Source organism: Ostrea edulis, chromosome 1 (assembly GCF_947568905.1).
Source record: "Ostrea edulis chromosome 1, xbOstEdul1.1, whole genome shotgun sequence".
NCBI lineage: Eukaryota > Metazoa > Mollusca > Bivalvia > Ostreida > Ostreidae > Ostrea > Ostrea edulis.
This window is the reverse complement of record NC_079164.1, coordinates 84434424-84449682: the sequence shown is the minus strand read 5'-3', so window position 1 is coordinate 84449682 and position 15259 is coordinate 84434424. Positions and strand designations below refer to the sequence as shown.

Sequence of the window (15259 nt, the reverse complement as noted above, 5' to 3'; positions counted from 1 at the left end):
TATAAATCCTTTACTGTGGTGTCCAAGATTGAAATATTTATCAAATGAATTTCATTTTTGAAAATACATGATGGTATGAATTGCAACACTTCATGCCAGCATACTTCATGAAGCGAATCTCATTTCTAAAAATGGAACTTGGGGTTTATATCATCTTATATATGAATCAGTTAATACCAAAATTAAACCTTTTTATGCAAAGAGTCTGCTATTAAAATACTAAAGTAAGCAAATCTTGCTGTATAAATGTTTTTGCATACAATATGCCAAAAAGGAAAAACTCTTGTAAGCTTTGCACCTAGTATGGAATGGTTGCAAATCTGTTTACTTGCATGAGCAAAAGAAATTTTATGCTCCTGTGTGCATGTTTGGTCAAATCAACACAGGAAAATTTTGCGTATACAATTTATATATTGTATCAGCAAGAGTAGCATTATCAATAATTGTATCGTGTTTAAATATTGCATCATCACATTTTCTCTACCTTACAAATATGAACTGTGTCAAAAAATGACGGGTATTTCTTGGAATGAATAAGAGATGATTTCACACTCTCCTCACCTGACTGTACTTCCAATACTTAAAAGAGATTGAAGAATTCTCTTTCCTGAATGAAGCCATCCTTCTACAAGCTATGACAAATGAATAGAGTAACAGACTCTTAATACTTAAATTCACGCATGAACACCTAGAAAATATACTGTTGCACACAGGAGCAAATATGCTCATGAGTATATACTTGGAAGTGGTTGTGCTAATACATGTAAATCCACACAACTGTAATATTGATTATAGGTTTTATTTCAATGCCATTATATAGAATACTACTAGTTTTAAGCTGTGGATTTAAGGTATCCGATGCATAATATAGTTTTTCACTATATATATATAGTTTTTCAGATTTTAGATACTTTGTAAATTCATACTATATATAAATATTTGAACTGCTCGATGAACCATGTAGACATGGAGAAACTGCTAGCAGTAAATGATTGTTTTTTATGGAATGTGTCAATCTGATTTTCAATATTTATATACATATATGTATATACATGTATATATATATATATATATATGTATACCCCAAATACCTTATCATACAAAGCTCTTTTACCACAAATTTTTAAATGAGGATATATAAATAATGAACTAGCAAAGGAATATTGACAAAACATTGGTGACTGTACATAGTACTACTGCAAGATATATATATTTTAAAAAAATTGCCTCCCCTTCCTACCTAAAAAAAACCCCAATACATTAAAAATTATGTTTTATTACATTTTGCTTTGTGACTACATGTCTCTAGATTAAGATGAACAATTGTTTCATGCACCTTTTCAGCAAGAGCATTTTAAAGAAATTGTTCTTCATCTCACTTTATATGCCAAAAGATTTTCCGTCGGGATGGATGTTAAATTAATTGGGCAACAGGGTTTTTTATACACATGTACACGATTACTTTTCAGTTTTCTTTAGAGAAATTTTTTTTGTATCGGATACCTTAGTTCACAGAGGATACGCATGACACCAATCAACCCATGAAAAATGAACAGAGGATGAAATACACAACAAGTACTCTAATAATGTAGTTTAGGTTTGTCATGAAGAGATCAGTTCAACACTCGCTGATATAGTCAGTTCTGCTTAACATAGTTTATGAATATAAATCAAGTACATGTTTAACCAGAGAAAAACGAAGGAATATTCTCACACACAACATACAAAGATAAAGTGCCTCATAAGAGCATATCGATATATTTGTTCCTTGTAGACTCATTTTCTGTGTGGATGTGATAGATGTACAAAAAGTGCTGAAAGTTCCCACAGTTCACAAACTCCACCAATAAGAGATCAATAACAGATGCACAACAGGTGGAATTACAACATTGGAATATCTCGGTGGAATGGCTGTGTTAATTACATGCTAGTCATTCAAAAACCCAACAAATTCCACTCTTTGAAAAGGAGACAAATACTATCACGAAGTCCAATGTATGAATTATGCTACAAATATTTATACCCCCCACCCCTTAAAGTAAAGAATGTCGTACACTTGAATCAGGTCTTTCAATATATTTACTACGAATAAATGTAAAAGTTATTGCTAAGCAGTATACACTGGTTACAGTTTTTCAGCACCAATTCGATCATGATTTGAGGTTGAAAACGAGCATCAAGAATTGTTCATATCCGATCTGTATCCATCCATCCTGATCTGAATCATAGAATCTAAAGGCACTGGTCAGTGTCTGCAAGTAAATAGAGGCAACATCAAGACAATCATAGAATCTAAAGGCACTGGTCAGTGTCTGCAAGTAAATAGAGGCAACATCAAGACAATCATAGAATCTAAAGGCACTGGTCAGTGTCTGCAAGTAAATAGAGGCAACATCAAGACAATCATAGAATCTAAAGGCACTGGTCAGTGTCTGCAAGTAAATAGAGGCAACATCAAGACAGGTAGATTACAGAATGAACAAGTCATTGAGCCTGACTGACCAGTACAGGCAAATCAGAATGTGGTGCAAACATTTATGTAACACAATGCCTCTAACCTTGGCCAAGTCTGATTCAATATTGTGGTAATTTGACCTTTGTCCTTGACCTTTAACTGCAATTTAGCCGTAAGCTTGACCTTTTTCGTGCAACAAGTGTTTGAAGTCTCTGCCATATGTTAGACATTTGATCTCGAGAATAAAAATTGAAATTGGACAAATTTCTGTTATAAGTTTGACGTACGCAATGTGGAATTTACAAACCTGTAGAATGACACAGCACTGAATAAAGTCATCAAAAGCTATAGTTCCTCGTCCTTGGCGGTCAAACTTCCTGATTAAGATTTCATAGAACTTATCCGAGAGCCTGTAACCTACAGATAAAGAACAAACTGTGAAACATGGTAGCGGGTAACCTATAGGGATCAAGCTAATATCACTGGTATATTATCCATACATATGATCTGCATTGTAATTTTAATTTAAAACAACAATCTGATAAAAAAATATATTTAAAAACAGCTATCATGATGGTGGATATAAACGATCTTATCTTAATCAAACGGAATTTTAAAATATGCCTTTGGTGACTCTTGCAATTTAACAATTTGATTGGGGAAGGGGTGGTGGTGGTGGTAATTTTGCTGAAGTTTGGAAGTGTTTTTGTTCTTTGACGTTAACATTTGTATAATTGTTATGTTCTTTATCCATCTAATTAAATTAGATATAGCGATACACGTGAGAGGATCAAAGGATCTAATTTTAATTAGATTGGTTCTTTATGGACCTTTGCTAAGTCCTGATACCAAGTATTACTTCCTTATTAACCAGTACTATTTCCTCAAGAACCAGTACTATTTCCTCAAGAACCAGTACTACTTCCTCAAGAACCAGCACTATTTCCTTGTGGTAACCTCCACTTGAAATCAGGAAACTTGATCATTTTTACATTTATGTAAACCCTGTGATATCATTAATCACAATCTAGAGAGCACTTTTAAGGAACTTCCTTATATGCAACCTTCACAAATATTTGTGTAGCAATATACGTGAGCGGATCAAAGGATCTAATTTTAATTAGATTGAACAAATGGAAGCATAACATCTATAATGTACAAGGTCTGAAAAATGTTCAGTAAAAGCTGTGGCAGGATTTGGTTACACAAAGTAGGTACCATGTTTAACAAGAGTACAGCCAACGGTACATATTACACCAGTGAAAAGCTAATACAGGGTGTTTTTCTTACACCATGATTTGTAGAACTTGGCTTCAAGTAGTATCAGCAATCATCAGTGTGTGACATTCTTTCAATGCATCATAAAAACAAGACAAATCATGTACTCTCTAAGTAATATTTTCACTTGGCATAAGATGTATGTGTACCAAGTTTGATGGTCCTTTCCCCAAAGAATCAGTCCACATCCTGTTATTACGTCCTTGACCTTTGACATTAAGAAACAATAGGCACCCTCCACTTGGCATAAAGTGTATGTGTACAAAGTTTGACAGTCCTAGCCCCAACAGTTCGGTTTGTATACTGCCTACAAGGTTTTCCTACTAAGTGATACTTTGACCTAGCTGCAATAATGTAGCCCTCTCTGATTTTTTTTTTTTTTTTTTTTTTTTAGAGAGGGCTACAACTCCTTAGGATCTCCGTAATGGTGCAAATGCGGGAGTGATTCACTCCCGCAACATTTGCGCTCATTCTAAACATTTCCTGACTTTCTTTACGTAAATAAAATGATATTCTATGTTTCTTAGTCAATATATAAATTTACAACCTGCAACTTAAGATTTGTGAGGCTCTATTCTACCGTTTGCAACAATTTCGATAAATTCCAATTTCTCGATTCATATTTGTGCGCCATGTTTGATGTACTGAAGTATAAACTTCCGATTGTCAAGTTATTTGCATATGCCATATAAGGTAGTATTTACATCGATGGAAACGTATGGAGGCGAAAGCTATTTCGTCGGTATTGAAAAGGTTTGAATTTAATATCAAGTTAAAAACCGAACAGCAGAGTGTAAATTCTTTCTACAACAATATGATTTTCCTTTCTTTGTCGAAGTGGCTCGAGTAATTACATTTTCGCGCTGATTGTCAATGCTTAGGTTTTTCATTAGATCCACCTACGAGATCTCGCGATAACAAGCATGGCGGAGCAGACGAAGAATTTTGCATGCTGTACATTGTATTTAATGAAAAACACCTTTATTAGACATGCCCGAGCACAAAGTTGGTACTCCTTTTGGTGTAAACAACATTTGGGACTAATACACAGAGTTTATTATCGGTTATTCATAAAATTATTTTGCACCATTACGGAGATCCTATGGAATTGTAGCCCTATCCCGAAAACGTCAGAATTTAAAAAAATTGGATAGGGCTACATTATTGCAGCTAACTTTGACCTTGAAAAATAATAGGTATCTTCTTATTATGGTGATCAAATGTACTAACTTGCAATATCTTGGAGTTTATGGTCGGTTTTAATCCTGCCTACAAGGTCTTCCTACTGTTATACTGCAACCTTGACCTTTGATCTCTAACCTTGAAAAGCATTAGGCATCTTCCTCTCATCATGGTGATCAAATGTACCAATCTGCAATATCCTGGAGCTTACGGTTTGGTTTGTATCCTGCCTACAAGGTTTTCCAATTAAGTGATACTGTGACCTTGACCTTTGACCTCTAACCTTGAAAAACAATAGGCATCTTTCTCTCATCCTGGTGATCAAATTTACCAATCTGCAATATCCTGGAGCTTGCGGTTCGGTTTGTATCCTGCCTACAAGGTTTTCCTTCTAAGTAATACTACAACCTTGACCTTTGACTTCTGACCTTAAAAATAGGCATCTTCCTCTCGTCATGGTGATTAAATGTATCAAGTTGCAATATTCTGGAGCTTACAGTTCATTTTGTATCCTGCCTACAAGGTTTTCCTACTAAGTAATACTATGACCTTGACCTTTGACTTCTGACCTTGACAAATAATAGGCATTTTCCTCTCATCATGGTGATCAAATATACTAAGTTGTAATATTCAAGAGTTTACGGTTTGGTTTGTATCCTGCCCACTAGGTTTTCCTACTAAGTGATGCTACGACCTTGACCTTTGACCTATGATCTTGAAAAACAAGAGACATCTTCCTTTTATCATGATGTTTATATGTACCAAGTTGTAAAATCCTGGAGCTTACGGTTCAGTCTGTATCCTGCCCACAAGGTTCGGACAGAGGGATGGAGCCATACCATAATACATCCCGTCTTCGACAGATATATAAAAATGACAAAGTTCAACTACATCATGTACATGTAAATTTTCCAAAGAAGGTCCGATCACTTCCAAAATGACACATGGACATCTTCAATGCTTCCATAACAGCAGTATAAGGTCTGAAGGATGTCAAATAAATGCTGTAAGAGGAATTGATTACAAAAATGGTACCCACTCTATTTAAGATCTGCTTAAAAAATGACTACATGTAAATTTTTTAAAAATTGTGTGATCACTTTTAAAAAGACACATGCACATTTTCAATGTATCCATAACAACTAAACAAAGTTTGTGGAACATCAAGTAAGAGGTGTGAAAGGAGTTGATTACCCTATTACAGAACCATCCCGCCCGCCCACCATTCACCATTCTATAAGCCGTTTGCATGTTATGCAACCTGGCCAAAAACATTGGGAATGTAGATATGGTAAGATAACGCACATTTCCTCTGTGTGACCTATCCAGCAAAGCCCTGCTGCCTACACCTCTTAACTTTGTAGTAGAGGCCTTTACGTTTATTATAACTATGCACTTGGTTTGTCTGCTACATGTATATATGTAAAAAAAATTATAGACTGCATCATTTTTATCAAGTTTTGGCCCAATCCGTAGAATGGTTAGTAACCATTAAATTCACAAAACCTAAAGATGTTATATACACCTGTCAATTTGTTTCCGAGAAGAAATTGCATGACAGATGGACAGGCAGTTAGCAATAAGATCACTTGAGTGACCTAAAAAGGGGGGCAAAATATCCATCTTTTGTTTTCCTGGACATACTAACCAAAGTTGGTGAGGGCTAGTTTTAGCTCATTCCTGTCGATGGTGCCAGAGTTATCTCTGTCGAAGCTCCTGAAGGTGTTCTGCCAGTCTGTAACGTACTTCCACAGAGAAGAGAATTCCTGGAAGTTTATAGTGCCACTGTTGTCTCTATCAAACATTCCTGTAAAACAAAATAAATCAAAGTACTGAAAGTACTGAGAATCGCCAAGCAGTCAATGAAATGATGGATGTAAAATATTCCTGCAAACAAAATTAAACAAGAGCAACGCCAACGTGGCATAATAGGCCCGTAGATTTTGCTCAAGGAAAACATATTTTAGTGGGATTCATATTTTAGTGAAGTTAGCACTGTCCTCTGTGAGCTAATTCATTATTATGCTTGTAGAAATGGATATCAAGATATAAAGAGGGATAGCCTTAGAATGCGCTACTTCATAAATATGCTAATATACCACACACCTTTGCTTGAAACAGTTAGTGCTAAAGTATAAGTACAGGTACAGTATACTGAAATGCAATATTTAAAACACAAGTCTATTATACCAAGTTGTAATATCCTGGAGCTTACGGTTCGGTTTGTATCCTGCCATCATGGTGATCAAATATACCAAGTTATAATATCCAGGAGCTTACGATTCGGTTTGTATCCTGCCCACAAGGTTTTCCTAAAAAGTGATACTACGACCTTGACCTTTGACCTTGAAAAACAATAGACACCTTCCTCTCATCATGATGATCAAATATACCAAGTTATAATATCCTGGAGCTTACGGTTCGGTTTGTATCCTGCCCACAATGTTTTCCTAAAAAGTGATACTACGACCTTGACCTTTGACTTCTGACCTTGAAAAACAATAGGCATCTTCCTCTCATCATGGTGATCAAATGTACCAAGTTGTAAAGTCCTAGGGCTTATGGTTCAGTCTGTATCCTGCCCACAAGGTCCGGACAGACAGACGGACGACGCAATACCATAATACGTCCCGTCTTTGACGGGCGTATAAAAATCAAAAAAGGAGAAGCACCATGCAGTCAATGAAATGATGCATGTTAAATATTTTAACTTTGATTTATTAAATGCGTCATAACTCACCTATCATCAGCCTGACCGTTTCTGGATTAAATGGGGTCCATGTACCTAAAAAATTGAAACAAAGTTTTTAAATTAAATATAAAATTGAAGAAAATAGAAGGCAATCTCATAATGATAATCATAGCCATCAGTAATTCAGACTTTTTAATCTTAATATCAGATATCAAATGGACCCCTGTTCTGCCTTCCTTTGAGAAAATGTATACATGTATGTACAGTCCATTGAAACAAACATTAGTATTTAATATAATACAAGTAATTCATTTGTATATAGTTTTCATAAACAGTGTATAGAAAATAAAAACATGCCAGAGCATAAATGCCAGTATTGGTAACCAAGATTAAATTACAATGTTAACTGGTACAAAGATTAATTGATGTAACAGTTATTACCTAAACAAACTAGCATAATTATCAAAATACAATTACAAATAAAAAAAATAAGCTAGCTCAAAATTTGCAAGAAAGAAAGATTTTTTTTTAGAAAACTGAATTCTTTTTTAAAAATGTCTATTATGGGCTGTACACATGAGTGTGTAACTCTACTTCAAGCAGGCCAGTTAGAATAAACCTTTCATCCGACTCGATCTACAACTCATCATGGTACAACAGGCTAATATTGCAAGCACAGCAAAACAAACTCCAAAAACACTCAATACCATATTGATTTGACAAATTACCGGTACACCATTATGAGTCTTAAGAAGATCTTTCTTTTTAGAATTCCATTACATTCCAAAATTTTGAACATGATTACCGGTACACCATTATGAGTCTTAAGAAGATCTTTCTTTTTAGAATTCCATTACATTCCAAAATTTTGAACATGATGTCATCCATTGTGGCCCTACCCTAAACCTGGGGATCATTATTTGCATGAACACATCTGAACCTCCATTATGTAAATCAGCTTCTATGTAAGCTTTCCTGGTTGATAGGTTCTCGAAGATGTTTTTAAGACACTCCACCATATTTTCACTACTTTCCAATTCGAAAGGAGCCTGCTTATTCATTTGAATGCACCTAATTAATTTCCTTTCCTTAGCAATGATGTGTTCCATGTTTGGTTGAAATTGATTCCAAAGCAAAAGTCAAAAATATTTTTACAACAATAACACCGATAATGACAGTCTATGACCAAGGTAAGTTAACAAGAGGCCCACTGGCTTTACCAGTCACCTGAGCATTCCTTAACAAGAGGCCCACTGGCTTTACCAGTCACCTGAGCATTCCTTAACAAGAGGCCCACTGGCTTTATCAGTCACCTGAGATTAGTTAACAATATCACTAGTCCCATAGGCTATGAAATCTAATAATTTTCCAGTTCTGCATATCTAAGCTAAATTATAATACTCAGAAGCAGTTATTAATAAAACAAGGTTTGTTCTTACAACACAAATGCCCCAAAAGTGTCCGTAATGATGAAAGACTTTACATAATATAATATATATTAACACTATATGACTATATTGGACCCTCTCTCAAGTCAGAACCATGGGGTTGCAAAATTTACAATTTTGGTACATCCCTTTCTGCTTTTCCTAAATATGCATTTAGATTTTGTAAAGTATCAGCAAAGTTAAAGAAGAAGTAGTTTTTTAAATGATTTAGACAATAATCACTATGATAAGTTTGGCCTCACCCTAACCCCCTACCCTTTGGATTATGAAATTTACAATTTTTGTACAGGGCTACCTACTACTTCTAAATATTTATTTAGTTTTAATTTAGTGTCAAAAACATTAAAAAAGATGTTGTTTAAATGCTTTACATATAAACACTATATGCCAAGTTTGGCCCCACCCTGGGGTCAGAACCTCTACCCCAGGGATCATGAAATTTACAATTTTGGTAGAAGCCTTCCTGCCCTACAAGACTATGCAATTAAATTTTATTACGCATGTGGTTGTAAAGAAGAAGAATTTTGAACATTGGTCAATTTTTGTCCTGTCCCTAAGACCCCAGGGGTGCAGGAGTCCTGAAATTTAAAATTTATATCCCTCTTGTCCAAAAGATGCTTCATATCAAATTTGAAAAGTCTTGAAATAGTAGTTACCGTAAATAAGCTAAAAATGTTCATTTGTAAACACACAATTGATGCAGACCAATAACAATTGATCACCAAAGTGACTCAGGTGACCTAAAAATGCAATAAAATGAGCAGTGAGCACAAGTTTTTCTTAACAAAAGTCTGAGCACATGCAGAGGGGAGTTGAACACCAAACTCATTATTCTTTGTTATAAATCATATTATGCTAAAACTACAAATATTCTTTTGCTAAATGCATGTGCCCTCTATTTTCTAATCAAAAATGTATTGTGCAAAGATCTCTTTTTCAGTAATTTTGATCAAAATATGGTTTAAATGACAGATTTATACAGTCATATTCAGGTGATGAATGTGTATTTACCAGCAATAATGGACTGATTTCATATGACTGTATTCTAACCTTTTTTTTTAAAAAAATAACTTTTGAAAGTTTTTACTATCACCTTGATAATACATTTGTGGACTGAATTACAGTAATATTCAACATACTTCTTTTACCCTCATAACTGGGTAAATAAGACCTATTCTTAATATTTATTACGTACAAATTTTAATTGTAGCCCTACCGTGGCGTTTAAGTATAGGGGTCATAGTTTGAACAATTTGAAACTACATTATCTCAAGGTGCTTCTATCATAATTTCAGAAATTAGACGTAGCTTTGTGGTTCTAAAGAAAAAGAACTTATAGTCCCGATTGTGACTGCATTTTTAAACCCAAAGAATTATCATTTGCAATTAACACAAATCTTTTTTATGTCTTTCGTGCTGATGCATGTTTTATTTTTACTTTTCTTGTTTCAGGTTTGAAAAGGATGTTTTAACACAACCTATTGTCACTTTGTTTTTAATTCTGTCCCTTGGAGATGGACATGACCCTTCAGTTAGGAAAGATGAATTCCTTTTACCCACTTTATGTTAAGTGTGGTTGAAACTGGTCCAGTGGTTCTCCAGAAATCAAAACACATACAATGGACAAACATCAATCAGAAAAGCCATCAGTAGGTAAAAAAAGCAATGTACAAAGTTTATAGACAGACAGACAATGGATGAACATTTTTTAACATTCAGTATATAAATAGCACCCAAAAAAAATTTTTAAAAAGAAAGAAAATAAAAAAGAAAGAAAAAATATAAACCTTTAAGTTGACCTGTAACATGACAACTCAACACTAAAACATGTAGAAATTTACTAGCCTAAAAATACATTTCTTCAACAATCAAACTTTTCTCTGAGAAATTGCATTATTTAGATATATATGTGAATAGTAAATATACATTGTACTATGGAAGCATAAACTGAAAACATTAAAATTTAATTAAAAGATTTTATTTCACGGAGTATAGAAGATCATGGTAAGCACCTTGTTCCTATAAACTTTCTATAATTCAAATGAACACCCATCGATAATACAGTACAATAGTCTTATCAATACACTGTGTAATCTGAACTTTTGTGCAATCTGTACAGATATTTCAGCAAAATTATAAATTTGCACTGTAGGTGTCATTTAAACAGCAATATCAACAGCACATTGTATTTCCAATAAGTTAGTAAATTAGATATATAATAAATGAGTGTTTTCAAACTCACAGTGCTCTAATAGCAGAGTTTCGAGTTAATGCTGGAACATCATTTTTATCCAAATTTTATACACGCCTTCACATTTTGATAGCCCTTTGAATTTCCAGTTTCTTGCAAGGGTACATGTACCGGTATTCTACATGGAGGGAAAATTAAAAACATGATGGATTTTTACACTGAATGCTCCAGGTGTTGCACGTACCTCAGTTCACAAGGTAGATCTAGTTCGTTTATGTGAACCTGCAACAGAACCCTTTGATATAATACCAGCCAATGACTAAGGGAGGGGGGGGGGGGGGGGGGGCAGCAACTTGTCAATGAACAATGGAGTTTAAACTTGGCCATTCTGCTTACCATAGATCACTACAGCATTCACTGTTCCACTGAACACCCCCCCCCCTCCGTACAAAATTACCGGGGCAGTGGCCATCACCCTGTTATTCTTGCTCCAATGTTTGCCTCCATTTATTTCTTGTATCAGTGTGACAGCCCCCAGTAGCACATTATAGCGTGCTTGAGAACTCATACAAATACTTGCACATGCATTGTCTGCACCGGAAGTATTGATGGGCGTGAAAAGTTCACAATCACATGATTGCAGTGTGTAAATTCAGAATAAAACGGTGTTCCGACTTTAACTCAAAACTCTGCTATACAAAATAAAAAGGTAAATGAATTTTCACTTCACGCTTTTAAAAATGCACAACAACCTGTCCTTTCTGGTGCTTACCATTCGAGAGAGCTTGCTGTAGTTCGGAGGTTGATATTGCACCACTTCTATCTTTATCTATCCTAAAAGGATAAACTTAAAATAATAGCATGCAGCATGCTTGGGTACAACCAACAGTGGATCCTCAATTTGATCACAAGATATATTGGCTTGTTATACATGTAGTAATCTGAAAATTTTGAAATTAAACAGACAATTTCTAGTAAATAAATATTCATCCCCATATCTTGTGATCAACAGAGAATAAAATCTGTAAAGTTCTGATTCTGTAATTTGTGCTAGGAATTAAATTAAAGGAAAAACTTCAATGTGGTGTATCGTATGGAAGGGAAACAATCTTTGATACTTTACAGACCTCATTCTGAAAATCCACAGCTTGTTTACCCCATTTCTCATATGTATGACAAAATCTTACCATTCGATAAAGCACTTTGGAGTTCATTAGTACTAATCTGACCACTTCTATCTTTATCAACTCTAGAAAAAAAATGGCACCATGCATTGATATTCATTTATGACCATACTCTAACCATCCAATGATGCTGAAACAAACTACTACACCCTGTAACCAAACCAGAGGCATGTTCTGGTGATATTTACCTGTTTCAAAACACAGCAGATATTTATTTTAGATGTACTTGTAAGTTTACTGAAAAATTTAAAAGAATTACAATTTATTCTTTAATTAAAGGGACTGGTTCATATTTTTTGGGGAAAAAATATCTTTCAGTTTTGATGTTAAAAATTAAAAATATAACCCATTTAATCTTGACAACCAAAATTTGGACTTTCTGAATGTGAAAATATAAGCAATATTTTAACCTTAACTCTGTGTTATGTAAACAAAGACTCAAGTCTTTTTATGTTTACAAATAAACCAGTGAAATGTTAATTTTGTAATTCAAAGCATCTTAATTTTGTATCGTCACAAATTTAACTTTTAAATGGCACATTTTACCTGACATATACTTGAAATGTGATATATACATGTATAATAAACTTGGATCAATATCCATTTATTTTGAAAACATTCTAAACATTAACACACCTCAATCTTTGTTTTCAAAACAAAATTAATAAACTCTCTATAATGAGCTTCTGTCATGATACATAACTTTAACTTTTTTGTGAAACCTTTCAAACATATTAGACTGCATATTTTGATCATTTATTTAAAAGTGAAAAACAAAATTTAGGGTAAAATTGTCAATCAGTCCCTTTAAATCACACTATCTTTGTCTTAGTCTACACATAGTGAAATTGTGAATGGTACCAAATTAGGCTGAGATTGACATGCAAGGCATTGGTGCCCTATTGAGGGAGAGTGTATAATTTCAAGGAATTGAATTTGATCTGTCTTTAATCAGATAAAATTACCGCCTTAACAGCCTTCAAGTGGAAAATGTATCCAACTAATTATTAAATCTGTGCTCTAATACACACAATGAAATTGTATTTTAGTATGACCGAGAACAATGTGTTATACATAATGTACGTGTAGATACATAACAAGATTTCCTGCCTTCCCTATAGTGAGATCTTCTTGCTAAAACGTGATTACCCCTCTTTAGCGAGAAAGTAAACATTACCAAAAACAGGTGCTTTGGTGTCTTTATTGACAATAATGGCAAACTCCAAGCAATGTGGAATAAGTGTGACACACACTCAACGCGAATTGTCTCTATAAAATTGACAACACAATAAACAAATTTCATATCAGCATTGCTGCATAAGAGGCAAGGAGTCTGAAATCCAATGCACATGTATCGTGAGTGTTTTTGTTTTGATCTATATATTTGCAGAAGGGAACATTTCTAGTATAATACCAGTCCCCAAAATATCGCACTAAAATAAGTGCTGCCAAAGGCGGTTTAGTATATATATATATACGATCGCATGAGCAATCGATAAAATCGTTAAAACGACAAAATATCGTAAAATTAAGCCCAAAATTGAATTTCTTGTGTAAAATGAAGTTTAAAAAACTCGTTTTCAAAAAAAGTTTTTAAAATTCAAAATGAAAACAGAAGGCAAAAAGACAATCATTTTATGTTCCAAAATCGATAGAATCTGTTGTTTAGGAATATTGTGACGTGTGCGTTATCTTAGGTAATTCTCCTAAATATTATCGTCACTGATGTTGATGAATGCAAACTGATTCTTCCTATTTTACCAAAAAATATTCTTACTAGTAAGTGTAACAATTGGGAAAAACTTTTTGATTGATATTTTAGTCAACGGATACATGTACTTCCAAAATGGGGGCTGCCCATAACATCCTTGCTTAATTTCTATAAAATCTATATAATAGACTCACATGATCACTTTGACTTATCGGGGGCTGCTGCCCCAAAACCCCCGCTTAATTACGCTCAATTGCCGCTGGGCTTTCTAATCATTTTCACGAAACATTGGCAAGTTTCAGGTCAGCATCCGAGGCGAAAATGCAAATGGCAGTGTATTAACAATCCGCTTAGCAACAGCAAGGGAAATAACCGCTCATGTACAGTCACATGCTATTGGGGACCGGTATACTAGAAACTTCCCTTGCAGAAGTATTAAACATTTTTGCATTGTTCTTCTTTTCAAGTGTAATGCAAAGAGATCTACTCCACGGGTGTTTTTCTCAGTTGTACGAGATATATGTACTCTCGCTAGAGAGAGATAATTGCGTTTTCGCGAGAATATCTTGCTGTAGTGGAAGTGTTAAACCCAACCTGTTTAGGCCATTAAAATACAATTAATTATTCATCAAACATTAATTTATCACATTCGCGGTTAAATTTGTGAATATTAAGCAGAAACATAAGTTTAGAATCTCTCAATACATTGTGAATAAGTATTGACATATATACGATTGTACGTTCAGTAAAAATTTACTATTGAGCAATATCTGATTATCATTGTTACAAATAACACTCCTTGTTTATCTTCAGGAAGTCGGGTTCCTTCCTTTATAAGTTTATTGTCAGATGGGTGACTGAATCTGACTCTGTACCTTTGAAATATGCCCCAAAGGAAATTGGGATCCGTTCCTGGTTGACCCTGTGGTGGACCCTGTTGATATCCCTGTGGCTGTCCGTAGTATGCCATCACTTTGACTCAGTCTCAATCTACTTTTACTTCGGCCTTTGCGAAATTGTATTAATCATTATTATTTTTATGCTTAAATTCTTCCATGTTTAAATTACATAACTTTAAGCGCATACATGACCCCATCAAACGCATTCGGAATATCTCG

The 15259-nt window shown here is 34.3% G+C and overlaps 1 protein-coding gene across 2 annotated transcripts; it reads right to left on the bottom strand.

Annotated features, from left to right (window-relative positions):
- Window positions 1-780: 780 nt before the first annotated feature.
- On the bottom strand, window positions 781-15241 carry LOC125677901 (programmed cell death protein 6-like). Of its 2 annotated transcripts, none has more exons than XM_048916022.2 (6): window positions 15017-15241; window positions 12434-12495; window positions 7656-7700; window positions 6564-6722; window positions 2763-2872; window positions 781-2252 (listed from the first exon to the last, which is right to left on the bottom strand). In XM_048916022.2, the coding sequence occupies exons 1-6, from the start codon at window positions 15109-15111 to the stop codon at window positions 2151-2153; spliced, it is 573 nt and encodes a 190-aa protein (XP_048771979.1). In that variant the 5' UTR covers window positions 15112-15241; the 3' UTR covers window positions 781-2150. The 2 variants fall into 2 exon arrangements, with proteins under 2 accessions (XP_048771979.1, XP_048771986.1); XM_048916029.2 differs by lacking the exon at window positions 12434-12495 and adding an exon at window positions 12019-12080 and having other exon boundaries at window positions 15017-15206.
- Between the last annotated feature and the right edge of the window lie 18 nt (window positions 15242-15259).